Source organism: Garra rufa, chromosome 1 (assembly GCF_049309525.1).
Source record: "Garra rufa chromosome 1, GarRuf1.0, whole genome shotgun sequence".
In the NCBI taxonomy this organism is placed as follows: domain Eukaryota; kingdom Metazoa; phylum Chordata; class Actinopteri; order Cypriniformes; family Cyprinidae; genus Garra; species Garra rufa.
This window is the reverse complement of record NC_133361.1, coordinates 54,731,828-54,751,936: the sequence shown is the minus strand read 5'-3', so window position 1 is coordinate 54,751,936 and position 20,109 is coordinate 54,731,828. Positions and strand designations below refer to the sequence as shown.

Below are 20,109 nucleotides of genomic sequence, written 5' to 3'. Positions count from 1 at the left end.
TACACGATATAACTACAGAAGAGTCAAGTTTTAAATAGGACAAATACCGAAACTCGTTGGTCATTTTTGAACGCAATATGCTATATTGGTCTAATAGGATTCAATGATCTATGCTAAGCTATGCTAAAATTTATATCGCCAGGAGAACGGCTGAATGGATTTCAAAACAGTAAAACTCAACTTATTAACTCGGGGGGAGTTGGAGAATGAGCCTATTTCCAAAAAACGTGGAGTGTTCCTTTAAATGTGTTATGTATATAATGTATTATAGCAATGTAAAACATTATATCACCAAATATAAAAATTATATCACCATATTAGTCACCAAAATGGGACATCTCATCTTTTTTAATGCACTACATATTGTAACTTTGTAATTATTATTATTATTTAATTTATTTATTTTTAATGGTTGCTTTTGTTGTATTGTATGCCAACATACATTTTACATAGCCTACTATTCTGCATAATTGTTTGTATTTTGCTTATATATATATATATATATATATATATATATATATATATATATATATGATTTTCTTGTTTTAATGTTGACAAATTTAAGTATTCTTTACTTTAAAGAAGGAGAAACTGGTGCACAACACCAAGACACAAATATGAGCTCACCTGAGTCATCTTTAGCCGTTTCTATGCTCCTTGGCTATTTCTAAAGTTGAGTTTTGTTCAAAAATAAACAAAAAGAAACACGTTTCTTTAACATTGCATTGTTTATCGCTTAAGAAGGCTGTTTCAAGTGCTTGTGCAAGAAAACAAACTGGACCACATGGCAGTGAAAGCCCCGTTGCATAGCAACAAGCTTAGCCTACTCCTAAAAATCGTTTGCACAGACTCATTCGACTTTATCCGGCACTTTTTTAAAGGCAAAGGGGAAGTTGAAGCGCGATGCATTGTGGGATGTGGAATCCACTACATTGCATTCTAAATCGAATTGAAGTGGAGACTGTGCAGTAATAATCAACGGAGAGAAGAGTGAAATCTAGCTAAGTCTACGTTGTTTTTGCAAGCTTGCAATTGTACGCTGTTGAATAAGCTCATGTGACCCGTTGTCAGCTGCCATCATAAAAATGCATGCATTTGTTTTGAGCTACTGCACAATTTAGGAACTGTTTTGGAACGCCGTACTTTTCAGATTTTCAACGTCTTGTTGGATTCTGGCTCGCTTCTGTCAGTTATATTCACGCAGCTCTGTTTTGCTCTTGGCTCCAGGAAGTTGTCGCTGGATGTGTAAAATGCTGAATGCTGCAGCAGCCGACAGAAATAAAGACCCGATCCTCGCGGTATTAAAAAACACAGTCACATCAGACAGGCCTTTGGTCGCTTTGGAAATATCTTCTGGCACAGGACAACATGTCGTTCACTTTGCCAAAGCGTTTCCCAACATTACGTGGCAACCGTCTGAAATCGAAGCACAGTCACTATCGAGGTAAATATGCGTAACACCTTGATTTATATTGAATCCTTGACTTTATATGTGGACATTAAGTCTCTTATGGAATACCAGAGTTACATTCACGCTTCTACGGAAATGCATTGCTCCACATTATGAAAATAAAAAGCTATTATCTCATTTACTAAATGAGGCAAATCAAATCGTTGAAATAGTTCTGAAATAATCCTTTAATACCCTTTATTTGATATTTCCTCGTGCAGTCATGTTATTATGGTGATTATAAATTCACTTACCAAAGTTTGCTCAGAGTTCAGGTGCAGATGTGTCACTAGATGCCGCTGTTAAGTCACTTTTAGAAACCTTTTGTAGTTGTGCTACAGTAAAAACAAAGGAAAAAACGAATAAAATGTAAAAAAAAAAAAAAAAACGTCAATGTACACGTTCTTGAACGTATTATTATTGATGTAATCTTTCACATAAAGAACATTTTTTTTAATTGAAAATCAAAAAATGTACAAACCAAACAGGCTTTAAATGAACCAAAATAGAAATTTAAAAATATACAATTGCAAGTACATAAGGCAGACACAACTGTAAGGTATATACATCGTTTTAAAGGAGTAGTTCGCTTTCAGAACAAAAATGTACAGATAATGTACTCACCCCCTTGTCATCCAAGATGTTCATGTCTTTCTTTCTTAAGTCATAAAGAATTTATGTTTTTTGAGGTAAACATTCCAGGATTTCTCTCCATAAAATGGACTTCTGTGGTGCCCCCGAGTTTGAACTTCCAAAATGCAGTTTAAATGCAGCTACAGTTTTTATACTTTTTAAGCTCTACATAGACTACACTCAGAGCTAGACAAAACAAGCATTTGAGGTTAAAAAGTATATACATTGTAATTTAGAAAATAACTGATCGTTTTGCTAGATAAAACCCTTCTTTCCTCGGCTGTGATTGTTTAGAGTCCTTCAAAGCTGCATTTTGGAAGTTCAAACTCAGGGGCACCACAGAAGTCCATTATATGGAGAGAAATTCTGAAATGTTTTCCTCAAAAAACATAATTTCCTTACGACTGAAGAAAGAAGGACATGAACATCTTGGATGACAAGGGGGTGAATACATTATCTGTACATTTCTGTTCTGAAAGTGAACTGCTCCTTTAACTACATTTGAATTACAAAATCAAGATAAAAAAAATATTACAATGAAAAAGAAATAATGACAATAAGTAGATATAGATTAAAAAATACATAATAAATAAAAAAATAAATTTACATAACTTTGCAAAGGGGTTATAAAATATTATCACTAAACTCAGTGAAAAAATTAGCTAATGTAATAGCCTTATTATTCGAAAGGGTACATAGGGATGAAGTAATAATTCTAAGATCATTTATGAAGTGAGGAAAAGAAGGGGCGGTTTTCAAAAACCTACATTTGTGAATAAACAATTTACTACAACAAAGAAGGTTGTTAACCAAAAACTGTTGTGTACAATCTTTTTTTAAACACTCTAAACTTAAGTTGTTTATAATTTAGAATCTGGATATTGACACCGGACATTCTATTTTCTAAATGAGACCAAAACAACTTTGAATGGATACAGTTGAAGAAAATGTGCTCCGTGGTTTTCTTCAATATCAAATTTTGACCTAAGGACTTCTTTTGACGGATATATATCTGTGAAGAGCCATCGTTTCTCTATTCATTAAGTATTATTGCATCTGGTTTGTGCATTTTAATTCGCAGAAATTATGCAACGTATCTAGTCACTCAAAAACGGTGTTATTTTTCATTTTTTCATTGCAGCGTTGAGGCATATAGACAGTTTCATAAGCTGCAGAATGTAAAGCCACCCATCTATCTCGATGTGTCTCAGAGTTGGGAAACCTGGGGTGGAATTCAACCCGAGTCATGTGACCTCATCGTGAATATCAACATGATGCACATCTCACCTCTGGCCTGCACAACGGTATCATGTTGGGTTGCTTTTGTTTCTTTTTCTCTCTGTTGAATATCTGCATAATAACCTCAGCTTTTTTGCTTGTTTTAGGGTTTGTTTAATGGTGTTGGAAAAATCCTGAAGCCACAAGGAGTGCTTCTGACTTATGGGGTATTTGCAGTTAAGCTGATTTAGTATTCATTTGGTTACATCAATTCGCTTCTAATGTCATGCATCTGAAATTGTTTTGCAGCCTTATGCTTTCAATGGATCGATTACTCCTCAGAGCAATGTTGACTTTGACCACAGCTTGAGATACAGGTTAGTGATAATAAAGAAAATTGGATTTTTCTTGTTTTAAGCATACAGTTGAGGTCAAAACTTTACATACACCTTGCAGAATCTGCAAAATGTTAATTATTCTACCAAAATAAGAGGGATCATACAAAATGCATGTTATTTTTCTCTGCAAAAATTTTTCAGGTCACACTATTTCTTTGGATTTTCAGCATTTATGTGTATTTGAACCCTTTCCAACAATGACTGTATGATTTTGAGATTTTGAGGACAACTGAGGGACTCATATACAACTATTACAGAAGGTTCAAAAACTCACTGAAGCTTCAGAAGGAAACATGATGCATTAAGAGCAAGGGGGTGAAAACTTTTGAACAGATTGAAGATGTGTACATTTTTCTTATTTTGCCTAAATATCAAATTTCTTTTTTATTTAGTTCTCCCCACAGAAGATACTAACATGTTTTCCAGAAGACACAATAAGTTCAATTTACCCTGATCTTCAAAATCTAAAAGTTTTCACCCCCTAGCTCTTAATGCATTGTTTTATCTTCTGGAGCATCAGAGAGTGTTTGAACCTTCTGTAATAGTTTCATATTAGTCTCTCAGTTGTCCTCAGTGTGAAAAGATCTTAAAAATCATACAGTCATCGTTGAAAAGGGTTTAAATACACAAAAAAGAAATTGTAGGACCTGAAGCAAAAATAATGAGAAAGAGTAGTTTTTTTGCAGTGTGGATTTTAAATGATAACATTGAAGATCTTAATACAAGTTCTCTTACAATTTTACCCCATATCACATTATTTTTAACCATTTTTTTTTTTTACAGAAATCCAGAGTGGGGTCTAAGAGATGTGTCATTACTGAAAACGCTAGGCCAAGAAAACGGACTGCGATTGGAAGAAATTGTAAGCGGTTTATTACCAAACTTAATAGCTTAATTAAAAATCTGCCTTGCCTATTTCTCATCAATAAAATTCTTGCAGTTAAGGTTTTTCTTTGAGGCTATAATTTATTACTTGGCCATGATCCACTGCAAATTAATCTGACATCATGCCTTATACACCTTGCTCTTGCTTTATGATTAGATTGATTATGTGATGATTCACGGCCTTGAGTCATCAAAGGCTTGTAAATGCATCTGTTTGATTTTGATTTTTTTCAGATTGATATGCCTGCCAACAACAAGTGCTTACTGTTTCACAAGGACAGCGTGGTTTGATTATAATTTGTACAGAATCTACACTGTATCTACATCTGTGCAGACGCTGCTGTGTTTTAACGGTTCAAACTGAATAATACAAAGCTTTGCTGAAAATTGTCATTAACTCTCTTTCTGGAAAAGATGTGTTCTTGTAGGAGGTATTTTTTCACACTAAAGGAAATTAAGAATTTAGACAAATGTTTAAAATTATTTGCACATGATATCGATATATAATAGAGCTGGACTGAGTTCCAAGCACCTCTTAATTTATTTGATCATCCTCATTGGTTTATCTGCATTATAGTTTGCAGTGTTATTCGATGATTTACCATGCTAACCATAGTTTCTGCTAAGAATGCTTTGTAAAATACAGTTTCAGCTTGTTGACTGACCACCATGTTCCAAAAGGAAGAAAACTGATCAAATGTAGGCCTACATCTTGAATGCAATGTGAATTGCTTTGGATACGCCTTTAAGGCAAATGCATAGACTACCAGTCAAAAGTTTTTGAACAGTTGGATTTTTAATGTTTTTAAAGTCTCTTCTGCTCACCAAGCCTGCATTTATTTAATCCAAAGTACAGCAAAAACAATAGGATTTAGAAATATATTTATTGTTTAAAATATTTTTTTCTATATAAATATATTTTAAAATGCAATTTTTCCCTGTGATCAAAGCTAAAGCTAAAATTCAAAGCTAAATTATCAGCATCATTACTCCTCACATGGTCCTTCAGAATCATTCTAATATGCTGATTTGCTGTTCAATAAACATTTATTATTATTATAAAAATGCAAAAAACAATTGAGTATATATTTGTTCAGGATTCTTTGATTAATAAAAAAAATCAGCATTTATCTGAAATAAAAAGCTTTTGTAAAACACTTACTATACCATTCAAAAGCTTGAAATCAGTATTTTTGAGAAAAAAAATTATAGAAATTAATACTTGTATTTAGCAAGGATGCTGTACATTGATCAAAAGATGATTAAGACATGTATAATGTTACAACAGATTTCTATTTTAGATAAACGCTGCTCTTCTGAATGTTCTATTCATCAAAGAAACCTAAAAAAATCTACTCAGCTGTTTTCAACATAATAATAAAAAAAATGTGAGCAGCAAATCAGAATATTACAATGATTTCTGAAGGATCATATGACTAGAGTAATGATGCTACAAATTCAGCTTTGAAATCACAAGAATGAATTACGTTTTAAAATATATTCAGATAGAGAAGTAAAATTATTTTACAATTTTGCTGTTCTTCGGATCAAATAAATGCAGGCTTGATGAGCAGAAGAGACTTCTTTCAAAAACATTAAAAATCTTCAATCTTCAATCACAAACTTTTGACTGGTAGTGTAAATGTAAGTTTTTAAATCACATTGATAGGTAGTATCAATTCAATCATAGTTACAACGAATATAATTTTGAGTATTTGTATCCTTGTACATTTCATGAAATATTGTTAAAAACTAACATTAGCTGCACTACAACTGCTCTTCGATTCTGCAGTTGACGTTCCTTAATCAATAAAGAATTTCAGTCTATTAACTTCCACAGTCTGTTTACTGACTACAGATTTGTATTCCTTGAACTCTGGTCGGACTCTTATCTTATATTTAAGAATGATTTACTGGCCATCGTAAGTAGGAACCAAAGATCATGATCTGAAGGTGTTACACAGAAAATTGCCCCCAACATGGGAGGTGCAGCTGATACGAGTGGATTGCAGTAGTCGGCGAAAGATTATTTGAACACAACCCGGTTTATTATACTGTACCGTTTTGATCCGGTTTCAATCTAAAGACTGTAAATAGACTCCTTTCACTTCCCTGTCGAAAACCATCCGGAACTCGCAACAGTTTAAGCCACGGCGGAGCAAGTTGAGTGTCTATTTTTGTCTCCGGTCTTAAAAGCACAGTGTGTCAGTTCGTATGAAGCTTTCATTTCCATAAAGACTTGAATAATGTCAACGACATCGCTGGATAAAGAGCTACAGGAGCGTCTGAGAGAGGCCAGTGCCATCGGAGACATTGACGAGGTGAAGACTTTAGTGGAGAGCGGAGTCAACGTCAACTCTCAAAATGAGATTAACGGATGGTGCGTATTAACACTGACCCCACAGGAGAAATTACCTCAGATTTGATTTTCTAAGTGTGTCCGGCTGCTTAAACAGCAACTAGCGTTTATTCTTACAATAAGAGAGCTGCTGGGCATAATTTATACCTGACAGTGAAGACATTAGTGTACTGACCAGATATGTGACCAGGGGGCGCAGTGTCCCCCTTTGTAAAGAAATAGTTCACCCAAAAATGGAAATTTGTATAATCCTCAAGCCATTCGAGATGCAGATGAGTTTGTTTCTTCATCAGAAGAGATTTGAAGAAATTTAGCATTACATCACTTGCTCACCAGTGGATACTCTGCAGTGAATGGGTGCCGTCAGAATGAAGCTAATAAAAACATCACAATAATTTGCATTTGCGTTTACTTCCCGTTGTCCTCTTACATCAAAATACCTCAGATAGTTTTTCACATTCTTCTTGATTGGTTAGGCCTACAACTTTTGGCAGTCTACAGTACTCCAAATATTTTGTATGTTCTTCATCAGAAGAGATTTGGCAAGTTTAAGTCACTTGCTCACCAATCAAGCATTCCTCTGTAGTGAATGGGTGCCGTCAGAATGAGAGTCCAAAAAGACGATTAAAAACATCACAGTGATCCACAAGTGACATGAGGTGGAATATGAAGTGAAAAGCTCCAAATCTCTTCTGATAAGGAAAAAGCTTTCATTTAAAAAGCGTTTTCACGACATGGCATCAATCAGCCATATTGGCAGCACTGAACTAAAGGAAACTCACATGTTTAGCTGATTATTGCTGCTGAAAATGGTCAATTATTGTCATGATTTGGGCTGTACTAATCGGTCGGACCGGGATAAATATTTGGAGTACTGTAGACTGACAAAAGTTACAACAAATCAAGAAGAAGAGTGCAAAAACTGTGTGAGGAACAAAAGGCGCTTGTGGATGTGTGACCAGGGGGCGCAGTGTCCCCCTTTGTAGAGGAATAGTTCACCCAAAAATGAAAATTTGTACTCATCCTCAAGCCATTCGAGATGTAGACGAGTTTGCTTTTTCATCAGAAAAGATTGAGAAATTTAGCATTACATCATTTGCTCACCAACGGGTTCTCTGCTGTGAATGGGTGCCGTCAGAATGAGAGTCCAAATGGCTGATAAAAACATCACAATAATTTGCATGAAATAGAAGTCCATAACATTTCCTCCCTGTTGTCCTCCCACATGAAAATACCTCAGATAGTTTTTCGCATTCTTCTTGATTTGTTAGGCCTATAACTTTTGGCAGTCTACAGTACTCCAAATATTTTGTATGTTCTTCATCAGAAGAGATTTGGCTAATTTAAGTCACTTGCTCACCAATGGATCCTCTGCAGTGACTGGGTGCCGTCAGAATGAGAGTCCAAAAAGCTGATAAAAACATCACAATAATCCACAAGTAATTGACATGACTCTAGTGAAGTGAAAAGCTCCATGTTTGTAGAGAACAAATCCATCATTTTGACTTCAAACCATTGCAAAAATACAAGTCCTCTGTCCTTAATAGTGCCTTTTCCTCATCTTGTCTGAATCAGGGGAGAAATATGCACAGATCAAACACTGTTTCCAAGCAAAAACTATTCTAAACAAGTGTGACTGTGTATATTGATGTGAGAGAAGACAACAGGAAGGAAATGTTATTATGGACTTGTGTTTATCATCTTTTTGGACTCTCATTTTGGCGGCACCCATTCATCCATTGGTAAGCAAGTGACTTAATTTTCTACAAATCTCTTCTGATGAAGAAAATACTTTTATTTTAATAGTGTTTTCATAAGGTGTCATCAGTTGACGGCACTGAATGTAAACAATGCGACTGAACTGAACGAAACTCACAAATTTAGCTGATTTTTGCTGCTGAAAATGGTGAATCATTGTCATGTTTTGGGCTGTACTAATCGGTCGGACCGGGAAAAACATTTGGAGTACTGTAGACTGCCAAAAGTTCTAACAAATCAAGGAGAAGAGTGCAAAAAAAATAGTTTGTGGTTGGCCAAACTGAACCAGGATTTCCAGGGCAAGATTATTGACAACATTCGTGTTTTTTCTTATCATTTCCAGTCAGGTAGGTGAAATATTAGTCTAATATCTTAATATAATACTGCTTGTATGTATCTTTACCAGTTATTAATTTAGTTTGTCAAAATATTGCGCCCTTTCCTGCTTACTAAGATTTAGCAGCTTCCACATGGCTTTCCGTGGTTTAGACAGCATAAATTAGCAGAAAATTAGCAGAAAAACGTATTTAGTAGTACATTAACCATGCAATCCATGCTGTTGTTTACATCTGAGTGTCTCCAATATGGCTGTGAATCTGGGTCACTGACCAAATCGTGACGTCAATGCAAACTCTCTATATTATAGGCAACACTGAATCAACCAATGGTGTGAGTTTGGGGCGGAGCTATAAGTGTTAGGCAGTTTGTAATTGGTTATCTGTTGCTCATTAACTCGCTACCTTTTTGCACCTGGCTGTTTTACATTGTGTAACGCGTACGTTGCTTAAATGTTTAATAAATAGGTTTAAATGTGGCCCTAATAGGGTTTAAATGCAGCAGCCCAGGGTCATGATGTAACGCAGAAAGCCCTTTTATAATGTGCAGAGCAGAACTGAGGAACACTGAGTAGATTATGAGCGCTGTAGATAAGCCCTTACCTTTCATCTCGCCTGGCAGCATTCCTGAAATGCCTAATCAGACAGCTTGTCTTTAGGCTCTCTGTTTTCTCACTGCGGATATTTGTTGAGCAGCTGAATTGAGGTGTTAGATTTGTTCTGACATTCATGCCAAGCCTCGACTGCTTTGTTTTAGTAGTTCTGCCTGCATACGTCGACTTCAAACTCATTTGACCGATGCAGTGCACATTGCAAACCATGTTTAAGAAGTTTTGATATCCCTTTTTGTTCATCCAGGACATGTTTGCATTGGGCCTGTAAAAGAAACCACAAACACATAGTGGCCTATCTGTTGAACGCCGGAGCCGACAAAGACATTCTAACGGCGAAAGAAGAGTTAGCGGTTCAACTCACTTCCAAACCTGAAATCAGAAGACTGCTTGGAGGTATGTTTTTTTTTTTTTTTTTTTTTTTTTTTTATTAAGAAAACCTACCTTCTGATGTGTTTGGTGCTTGGATACTTTCTAAGCCCTCATATAAAGTATACAGCCTAAATGTTTCTCTACTATGGCCCTCGAGGTCCACTTTCCTGCAGAGTTTAGCTCAAACCTATCAGCCTGTAACTTTCTAGTAATCCTGAAGACCTGGATTAGCTTGTTCAGGTGGGTTTAATTAGGGTTGGAGTTTAACTTTTTGCAGGAATGTTGCGCTCGAAGGCCAAAGTTGAGAACCTCAGTGATAGAATATAAATGCGTGTAGGTAGTATGCATAAATATTGATTAGGTTTTACGTGTACAGACCGATACAAATGCTCATATGCATTAATATGACTCACGTTTATGAATTTATATATATATATATATATATATATATATATATATATATATATATTTGCATATTAAATTAAATGTTCTAAGTCAATTTTTGTACTATAATATTGGTTGTCAACTAATATTAGAAATTTGTTTTTGTTTATCAGTATCATTCAGTATTGGATAATTGATTGTGCATGTAGAAATGTTCCCTATTTCAACATTTAGATTAACTTTGTTTTCACTTAATCTTTAAAAACACTAATAATTAAACACTGTTAAACGTAATCTTTAATGAATCTCCAAATGAATTACTGTTTTTATTCATTTTTAATATTTTTTTTTATAATCTTGTGATATCCAAAGTCATGCATAGCATTTAAAACTATTTTTTTTATATTGTTTATCATTACTTTTTAATTTTTACATGTTTATTCAGTGTTAACATGATCAATTTTCAATGCACTTACCTGAGAAATAAAAGTAATTAAGATAAAATAAATACATAAATAAGGATTAAGAATTGTACAGAAGACCTTAAACATCTGGTAAAATTGAATCTTATTTACATTTTTATTAATTATATCATTTTTATTATACATTTTATTGTGATGCCAAAAATGTAGCATTCAAAACTACTGCTTTTCGTATTTAATGTTGTATTTTTCATTATTTAGATACAATATTGCAGAATTTATTTTTATGACTAATATTTTCTTATAATACTGTGATATCCAAAGTCATGCATCGCATTTAAAACTATTATGTTTTTTTTAAATATTATTTATCATTATTATTATTTATTTTATTTTTTACATGTTTGTTCAGTGTTAACATGATCAACCTACAATGCACTTACCTGAGAAAAAAAAAAAAGATAAAATAAATAAGTAAATAATAAATTGGGTTACATTAATATTATCTTGATTTTTATTAACAATTTTATTTTAATTGTGATGCCAAAAATGTAGCATTTAAAACTACTGCTTTTCATATTTACTCTTGTATTTTTTTTTACTCTTTAGATAAAATATTGCAGAATTTATCAGCCATAACATTCAGTTTTTTTAAATGTTTAATTCTTAAAAATACATATTGAAAACCTTCCATAATCCATTTTTTGACATCTTGATCAATAAATGTTTTTTAATTTATGCATTTTTTTATTTTTAAATCTTTAGCTTAAAGTTAACCTTAACAAACACTACATATTTAATAACATTGTTAAATGTAGTCTTTAGCAAATCTTAAAATGAATATCCATTTTTATATCTAAATTCACTTCAAATTGAATATTTATTTATGCACACTGCCAGTCAAAAGTTTTTGAACAGTAAGATTTGTAATGTTTTTTTAAGAAGTCTCTTCTGCTCACCAAGCCTGCATTTATTTCATCCAAAGTACAGCAAAAACAGTAAAAATGTGAAATAATTTTACTGTTTAAAATAACTGTTTTGTTTTTGAATACATTTTAAAATGTAATTTATTTCTGTGATTTCAAAGCTGATTTTTTCTGCATTTATTTGAAAGCTGATTTTTTTTAGCACTGTTACTTACACATGCTCAAGAAAGATTTATTATTATTATTATTATTATTATTATTAATAGACTCCAAGCTTTTGAATAGTGTATAAAAAGCTTTTTTATTTTTAATAAATTACATTTTAAAATATATTTAAATAGAAAATATGTATTTTAAATAATAAAAAATATTCAAATTTTACTGTTTTGCTGTACTTTGGATCAAATAAATGCAGGCTTGGTGATCAGAAGAGACTTTTTAATCTGACTGTCCAAAAACTGTTTTCAATTAAATAGACAAAATATTATAGAATTTTAATACTGGCAATTTATCAATCATTGGCCATAATGGTATAATTTATAATTGAATCATCGATTTATTATAACATGTCATATTTTTTCTACTCTACAATACACTAAAATACAAACCTGAAAACAGAAAACCCTCTGTATACGGTTATTAAGCACTTCATTGTCCTTTTGCTGTCACATTCATGCTTGTCGTTCCGTCTCCAGTGGAAGAGGAAGATGTGCCTGAGGTGAAGGAGCCAGAGCTGCCAATCATTCCGAACTATCTTTCCAACCCGCCCTTCCTGTACAGCAAGATGGATAAAGACAACCTGAGCATAGCACAGCGAAACGGCACCAACAATCATCCAGAGCCCCTGGAATCAGAACCAGCGACTTTATCGCCGACACAAGAGCAGCAGCTCCCGCCTCAGCATCAGCAGCCCAAGAGCCTTTACTCAGACAGCCAGAGCCAGCAGGAGTTACCCTACATCCCCGTGGTGGAGCAGAACGGCGTGGTGCCGAGTCCCGTGGTGAACGGCGGCCTGCCCATGGAGCTCTCCTCAGAGACTCATCACACCAACCACTGCGAGTTTACACACCCTCATCCCATAGCACAGAACGGCCCAGTGTGTCCCACGCTTCCTTCTCCCAGCGGAAGCAGCGGCCAGACGCAGGTTCCCAGTGCCACCGTCACCCGGCAGCAGTCCATCCCGCAGCAGATCAACTGCTCCCAGCTCGGTGGCTCCATGCCGGCCTTCCAGCCCTTCTTTTTCACCAGCACCTTTCCTGTTAATGTACAAGGTACAGTGCGGATTTGTTAGGAAGGTTGTTGGTCAGTGAACTGAAGAGTATCTAAAGGCCCTTTTATATGCACCTCCGCTTTGACCTCCACATGAAAACCATTGCAGATTGCATCGCTGAAAGGCGATTTTATGAGGTTGCTAGGTAGCAAGAAAGCAGATGGTGTGGGATACACTGTCAATAATGAGAAGAGTGAAAGAAGATGTGAGAAGGAACATTAATCTCTTATTTATTTTTTTAAATTAATTTATAAAACTGCAGTTCTGAATTAGTGAAATTGTTGCAAGTGTTGCAATTGTAGATAACAAAATTTATAACAGATTAATTTTCTTACATATAAATATAAATAAGATTTTTAATTTGTAATGTAATAGTAAAAGAAAATGTGAGAAGTAACATTAATCTCTATAAATTATAATTTTATATATAATATAATTATAATATATATTTTTTATTCATTTGTAAAACTACAGTTGTAAATTTAAATTTGTAATGAAATTATAACTGTATACATTTTGTTAAAATTATAAATAACTAAATTTATAATAACAGAGCAATGCTAATTAATTTTCTTACATATAAATATAAATACAATTTTTAATCTGTGATGTTTTTTGTCTCTTATGCTCACCAAGGCTGCAGTTATTTGATCAGAAACAGTAATTTAGTGAAAAATTATTACAATTAAAATAATTATTTTCTATTTGAATATACTTTAAAATGTCATTTATTCCTGTGATGCAAAGCTGAATTTTCTGCATCATTACTCCAGTCTTCAGTGTCACATGATCATTCAGAAATTATTCTAAAATGCTGAATTGCTGCTAAAAAAAAAAAAAAAACATTTCTTATTATTATCAATTTTGAAAACAGTTGTGCTGTTTAATAGTTTTGTGGAAACTGTGATACTTTTTTTCCAAAAGTTAAAAACAAATGAAATTAATTAATTTATAAATTATTTTATGTATATAAAAAATATATATAAATCTTTTTTTTTTTTTTTTAAATGATAAATGTCTTTACTATCACTTTGGCTCAAGTTAATCCATCCTTAATGAATAAAAATATAAATAAAAATAAATAAATAAATAAAATAATAAAAAAGTGACCCCAAACTGTGGTGTATTTTACTCAAAATCACAGTTTCTCGTTTACATTTAAAGTGATAGTTCACCCAAACATGAAAATTCTATCAGTAATTGCTCACCCTAATGTCGTTCCAAACCTGTAAGATACTTTGTTCATCTTCGGAACACAAATTAAGATATTTTTTTTAGATGAAACCCAAGAGCTTTCTGACCCTGCGTAGACCGCAATGCAACTGTTCAAGCAACACGTTCAAGGCCCAGAAAGGTAGTAAGGACATCATAGAAATAGTCCATTAGTGACATTAGTGGTTCAACTGCAATGTTATGAACAGCAAGAATACTTTTTGTGCATAAAGAAAATAAAAAATAACGATTTTTGCAGTTGCGTTGCTGTCTATGCAGGGTCAAAAAGCTCTTGGATTTCATCAAAAATATCTTCATTTGTGTTCTGAAGATGAATGAAGGTCTTACAGGTTTGGAACGACATGAGGGTGAGTAATTAATGACAGAACTTTCATTATTGGTGAACTATCCCTTTAAGGTGTTTACTACCAGTCAAAAGTTTGGACACACTTCCCCATCATAGAGAATGGAGAAGTGAGTCCAAGCTTTTGACTGGTATTGTACTTAATGACTTGAAAAAATACATATCTTCTAAATTCAATCTCTCCTACATGACTTGAAGGCAGTAGTAGACCTCCACTATCTCACAAACAGACTGGTCTGAGGAATTCAGAGACATTCCTCAAGTCACAATCTCAGACTTGTCGTCTTTTCTCAGAGCTCGTCCTGAAGGTCCGCATACAGAACACAACCGTCAGAGAGAACGACTTCATCGAGGTGGAACTGGACAGGCAGGAGTTGACATACCGTGCCCTCCTCCGCGTCTGCTGCCGCGAGCTGGACATCAGCGCAGAGCACGTGGAGAAGATCCGCAAGCTGCCCAACACTATGCTCAGAAAGGTGAGGCCTGAGATTATTAACAGCTAAGTCTGCTGCTTGCATGGTCTTCGCCAAACCGTGTACCCCTAAACCTTAATTTACATATCAGGAACAGTATCTTAAAGTGGAAGGAGGATGTTTAAAGGGATAGTTCACCCAAAATTAAAAAAATTTTAATTATCATTTATTTTGTCATACAGGTTGTTTCAAACCTGTATGAGTTTCTTTTTTCTGCTGAACACAAGATATTTTGAAGAATGTTGGCATAAAAAAAGTTGACAGTAGCCTGATTTTTTTCATACCATGGAAGTCAGTGGCTACTGTCAACTCTTCGGTTACCAGCAGTCTTCCAAAAAAGAAAAAAAATTAATACATGTTTGAAACATAAAATATGTTTAAATATAAATTTGTTTTTGCCTAATGATTGTATTCTTTTGTAACCGCCCAAAAGCAATGAATATTTGAAGCTGTGCTAAATTTATAAATATTATCATGGGTTAAGAGGGTTTTTGGGCACGACAACAACATCCTGCATGTTTGAGAGATTTGCACTGTCATCCTGGTGGCAGTATTGTTGTTTGATCTTGCACTTTAAAGAATACAAAGACAACACTTCCTGCACAAATGCATATTTGTAGCTGTTGGTGGAGGAGTGGTGATTTGGATATTTTCCTCATGGTTTGGTCTTAGTCATCTTGATGATAGGTAAAAGTGACATGCTGTTTGGTTAAGCAAGATCCTCTCCTGTTTAAGCATGTCTGCATCTACAAAGCTCGTCAGTCTGAGCAGTGCTTTTTAACATGGAGTAGAGGCAGTTCTAGCTGCAAAGGGAGTGACAAACTTGATTCTAATGGCTCATATCTGACAGTACTTTTGGCCATTTGATTATATTAAACTGCAGTCACTGGTGGTGTTTTTAGCGGTTTTTGACAGAAAATGATGGGTACAAAAGCCTCAGGCAAGAATAATTCTTCAGCATGCTGAGCTTAACAGCCCTACTGCATCATGGGAATGTCTCTGCTGCCATATCTAGTGGTTTCACCTCTTATTTGCCGTTTCAAAACAACAGAAGAATGGGCAGATTAGGGCTGTGTGATAGTGGTTAAATGGAAAAGAATGAAAGTTCTGTCATTAATTACTCACCCTCATGTCGTTCTAAACCCGTAAGACCTTCGTTCATCTTCAGAACACAAATTGAGATATTTTGGATGAAATCCAAGAGCTTTCTGACCCTGCATGGACCACAACGCAACTCGTTCGAACACATTCAAGAACCAGAAAGGTAGTAAAGACATTGTTAAAATAGCCCATGTGACATCAGTATTTCAACCGTAATTAGAACTGACCTCGACTTTAAGATTTTTCTGGTCCACTAGTAGTGGTTCATTTGAAGCATTAGTCGACTACTAGTCGCATGTTTATTAATAAACCATATAAAATCGTAATAACGAGCGTTTAATTGTCTACATAGCCTAATAAGACACAAAAAAGCTTGCCACAGCACATTGGCAGATGTAATAAGTATGAATGTGTCAGGGAAAGACCGCAAGAAAACTGCATTATTGTTTTAATAATTTATTGATAAACTAGTGCTTTATTTATTTTCGGTTTAAGAGATGAAGACTCGTCATCTCCGCAGTAGTGATGTTTCATACGTATTACATTTATCTGAGAATATTTGTTTTCAATTTGAATAGCTTCATTTAAAAGTAGACGTTTCCCTCTGTATAGATATATTTTCATGTCTGTAAGGCAAGTATACACAGAGTTTCTAGGTCAACATTGTATTGAGAGGCCATGTAAAGTTGCTACTACATAGATCTTTCAAATGAAAACCATATTTGAAGTCGATGAATGATAGGTAAGCGTTTGGATGTCCTGCCCAATGTACTATATTATCACATAGACCAGCCGTTAACAATCTGCCCGTCACGGACTGTGTGACTTCACCAAGCCTCTTCTTGTCGACTATTAGAAGGGGCAGCCCATAAAATTCTGTCATTAGTTTTTCACCCACACCTGTAAGACCTTCGTTCATCTCTGAAGACGAATTAAAATATTTTGATGAAATTCGAGAGCATTCTGAATCTGCATAGACAGCAACACATCTGACGCGTTCAAGACCCAGAAGGGTAGTAAGGACATCAATAAAAAGTTTATGTGACATCAGTGGTTCAACCGTAATGTTATGAAGCTTCAAGAATACTTTTTCACAACAGATTTGTTGCCATCTTGGCAAGATTAAATAAAACACTGGGCAGAAAATGTATCCATTTATGAGAAACGTTCTGTTTGGGGGAATTTGGCAACCACATGCATGAAAACATGCAAGATAACACAAACGTTAAAGGATTTTTATATGGAAACCCGTTTCTGCCACTGAATAAAAAAAAAGAAAGGTAATTGCAACTTATCTCACAATTCTGACTTTTTTTTTCTCAGAATTGCATTATACAAACTCGCAATTCTGACTTTTTTCCTCAGAATTGTGAGATATAAACTCGCAATTCTGTGAACACATAAGTCTTTTTTTTCTCCTCAGAACTGTTTTTTATATCTCACAATTCTGAGAAAAAAAGTCAGAATTGCGAGATACAAAGTTGCAATTGCGAGAAAAATTGTCAGAATTGCTAGTTAATATCTCGCAATCGTGAGTTTATATCCCACAATTCTGACTTTATATCTAGCATTTCTGACTTTATAACTCGCAATTGTGCGTTATATCTCACAGTTCAGAGTAAAAAAAGTCAGAATTGCGAGGTGTAAACTCGCAAATTGAGAGAAAAAAGCCAGAATTGTGAGAGAGAAAAATCGCAATTACCTTTTTTATTTTATTTAGTGGTGGAAACGGGCTTCCATAATTTCAGGAAATAAAGTCGCAATTGCATGATATAAACTCCCATTTGCCAGTTATAAAATCAGAAATGCATGATATAAACTCGCAATTCTGAGAAATAAAGTCAGAATTCTGAGATATAAACTTGCAATTCTCTGAACATATGTCTTTTTTTTTCTCCTCAGAACTGGACTTTATAACTCACAATTGTGAGTTTATATTTCACAGTTCTGAGAAGAAAAGTCAGAATTGCGAGATACAAAGTTGCAATTGCGAGAAAAATAGTCAGGATTGGAGTTTATATCTCGCAATCGTGAGTTTATATCCCACAACTATGACTTTGTATCTAGCAATTCTGGCTTTATAACTCACAATTGTGAGTTTATATCTCACAATTCTGAGAAAAAAAGTCAGAATTGCGAGTTTATATCTCAAAATCTTGAGTTTATATCCTATAATTCTGACTTTGTATCTAGCATTTCTGACTTTATAACTCGCAGTTGTGCATTATATCTCACAGTTCTGAGAAAAAAAAGTCAGAATTGCAAGATACAAAGTTGCAATTGTGAGTAAAATAGTCAGAATTGCGAGTTTATATCTCGCAATCGTGAGTTTATATCCCACAATTATGACTTTTTATCTAGCAATTATGACTTTATAACTTGCAATTGCGCGTTATATTTCGCAATTCTGAGAGAAAAAAAGTCAGAATTGCAAAATACAAAGTTGCAATTGCGAGAAAAATACTCAGAATTGCGAGTTTATATCTAGCATTTCTAATTTTATAACTCACAATTGTGCATTATATCTTACAGTTCTGAGAAAAAAGTCAGAATTGTGAGAGTTCAGGATGAATAACTAGTGTGCGAAAATCAAGAGAAGCAAAAACTGTGACCCAATTTATTGTACAGCCCTATTCCAGATGATTCAACCCTACATCTTTCTAAACATATACATGTTCTTTTAACAGGATAAAGACGTGGCACGGCTACAGGATTTCCAGGAGTTGGAAGTGGTGCTGGAGAAAACCGAAAGCTTGTCGCTGTTCTCTGGAGGTCAGGGAGGTCTGACCGACAGGCCCTGCTACAACATGAAGGCCTCCAGGCTCACCTACTAGCTTCACATTAGAGACTCACGGTTTAGCTGGGACCTGCTTCCTGAAATCCCAAACACATTTCGGATTCCCAAAATATGCTCCCGTGTTGGGTTGGTAAACGGTTCATATAACATATTAGCCTTATTCCTCCTCTCCTTCATTAACAGATGTATCCTTAGTGCCTCCTCCTCCATTGTAAACATAGATAGCTTGTTCTACGGGCTTCGACGTGCTCCAGGCTTTTTGTTTTGAATATTCAAATCCATTCAGCTCTTGACTGGACTTTTGCATATTGTTGGGCCGTGGGGCGTTCACATCTGTCTCACTGCCTTGCCTTCATATCGGGTCACTGTGGGTACATCCAACAGACCGTCACATCGCAAGAAGTTTGTCCAATCAGTTGTTTAGTGGTTTGTACACCTGCATTGATTGGAGGAAGCCATGCTAATTTCATACCAATGCTTTGAAATCAAAACCTATTTTGTTTGCCAGACAACTCTCTGTGCACTTTACCAAAACCTTGCCATTATCGATCGGGGAAGCGTCCTTTATATTTAACCCTTGAGAATTCAGTGCTGTATTTTAAATGCTGTTCTATCAGTCACTGTAAGCCAAATAACTCGTTCTGTAAACTAGCATGGACTGTTTTGGAGTAGATGGACCTCATGTATGAACGCAAAATGTCCTTTTGAACTTAATGTAGCAAAAGATTTTCGTTTTCCCCCATAATTGGAGATGAGTAATAGGATATTTAACCACTGAGAGCTTCCAGTCAGCATCATATTGACTTCCCTCGAGTGCTTAGTTCTCACATATTTGAGAAGCAGGATCTGTGTTTAAGATATAGCGGTAATAGTAGTGCCATTTTACTAAACACTTTGCTGCATTGTCGAGTATGAGCGTAAAATAAATATCTGGTCGCAGGTTTAACGGGGAATGCTTGAGGTTATGTTTTAGAAGTGGCGCGTAAACACTACTTTGTTGTACATTAGCTTTTTGACTCAATAGAGATTGTGTTACTGTGAGAAGAGTTTCTAAAGATTTGTCTTACGAATTGTTTTTAGTTTTCTCTGAGGGTTTGACTGTCTAACCAAGCAAACTATCATTAAACTTTTGTTAACAATA

General features: G+C 34.7%; 2 protein-coding genes across 3 annotated transcripts; both read left to right on the top strand.

Moving 5' to 3' along the window:
• Positions 1 to 900: 900 nt before the first annotated feature.
• mettl26 (methyltransferase like 26) lies at positions 901 to 6,415 on the top strand. 2 transcript variants are annotated; one of them, XM_073833614.1, is made up of 7 exons: positions 918 to 1,034; positions 1,228 to 1,444; positions 3,225 to 3,387; positions 3,469 to 3,528; positions 3,611 to 3,678; positions 4,483 to 4,561; positions 4,819 to 6,415. In XM_073833614.1, exons 2-7 carry the CDS (start codon positions 1,242 to 1,244, stop codon positions 4,873 to 4,875), a joined length of 630 nt encoding a protein of 209 aa, XP_073689715.1. In that variant the 5' UTR covers positions 918 to 1,034; positions 1,228 to 1,241; the 3' UTR covers positions 4,876 to 6,415. The 2 variants fall into 2 exon arrangements, with proteins under 2 accessions (XP_073689711.1, XP_073689715.1); XM_073833610.1 differs by having other exon boundaries at positions 901 to 1,444.
• Positions 6,416 to 6,565: 150 nt separating this feature from the next.
• ankrd40 (ankyrin repeat domain 40) lies at positions 6,566 to 20,109 on the top strand. Its single transcript, XM_073833605.1, has 5 exons — positions 6,566 to 6,964; positions 9,895 to 10,043; positions 12,447 to 13,022; positions 14,892 to 15,073; positions 18,859 to 20,109. The coding sequence occupies exons 1-5, from the start codon at positions 6,831 to 6,833 to the stop codon at positions 19,003 to 19,005; spliced, it is 1,188 nt and encodes a 395-aa protein (XP_073689706.1). The 5' UTR covers positions 6,566 to 6,830; the 3' UTR covers positions 19,006 to 20,109.

Excerpts from the sequence above, each read along its gene's own strand:
- mettl26 (XM_073833610.1), top strand. The coding sequence starts at position 1,242 with ATGTGTAAAATGCTGAATGCTGCAGCAGCCGACAGAAATAAAGACCCG. Across the intron at positions 3,388-3,468 it reads CACCTCTGGCCTGCACAACG|GGTTTGTTTAATGGTGTTGG; the intron begins GTATCATGTTGG and ends TGCTTGTTTTAG. Across the intron at positions 3,529-3,610 it reads GAGTGCTTCTGACTTATGGG|CCTTATGCTTTCAATGGATC; the intron begins GTATTTGCAGTT and ends ATTGTTTTGCAG.
- ankrd40 (XM_073833605.1), top strand. The coding sequence starts at position 6,831 with ATGTCAACGACATCGCTGGATAAAGAGCTACAGGAGCGTCTGAGAGAG. Across the intron at positions 6,965-9,894 it reads CAAAATGAGATTAACGGATG|GACATGTTTGCATTGGGCCT; the intron begins GTGCGTATTAAC and ends TTGTTCATCCAG. Across the intron at positions 13,023-14,891 it reads CTTTCCTGTTAATGTACAAG|AGCTCGTCCTGAAGGTCCGC; the intron begins GTACAGTGCGGA and ends GTCTTTTCTCAG.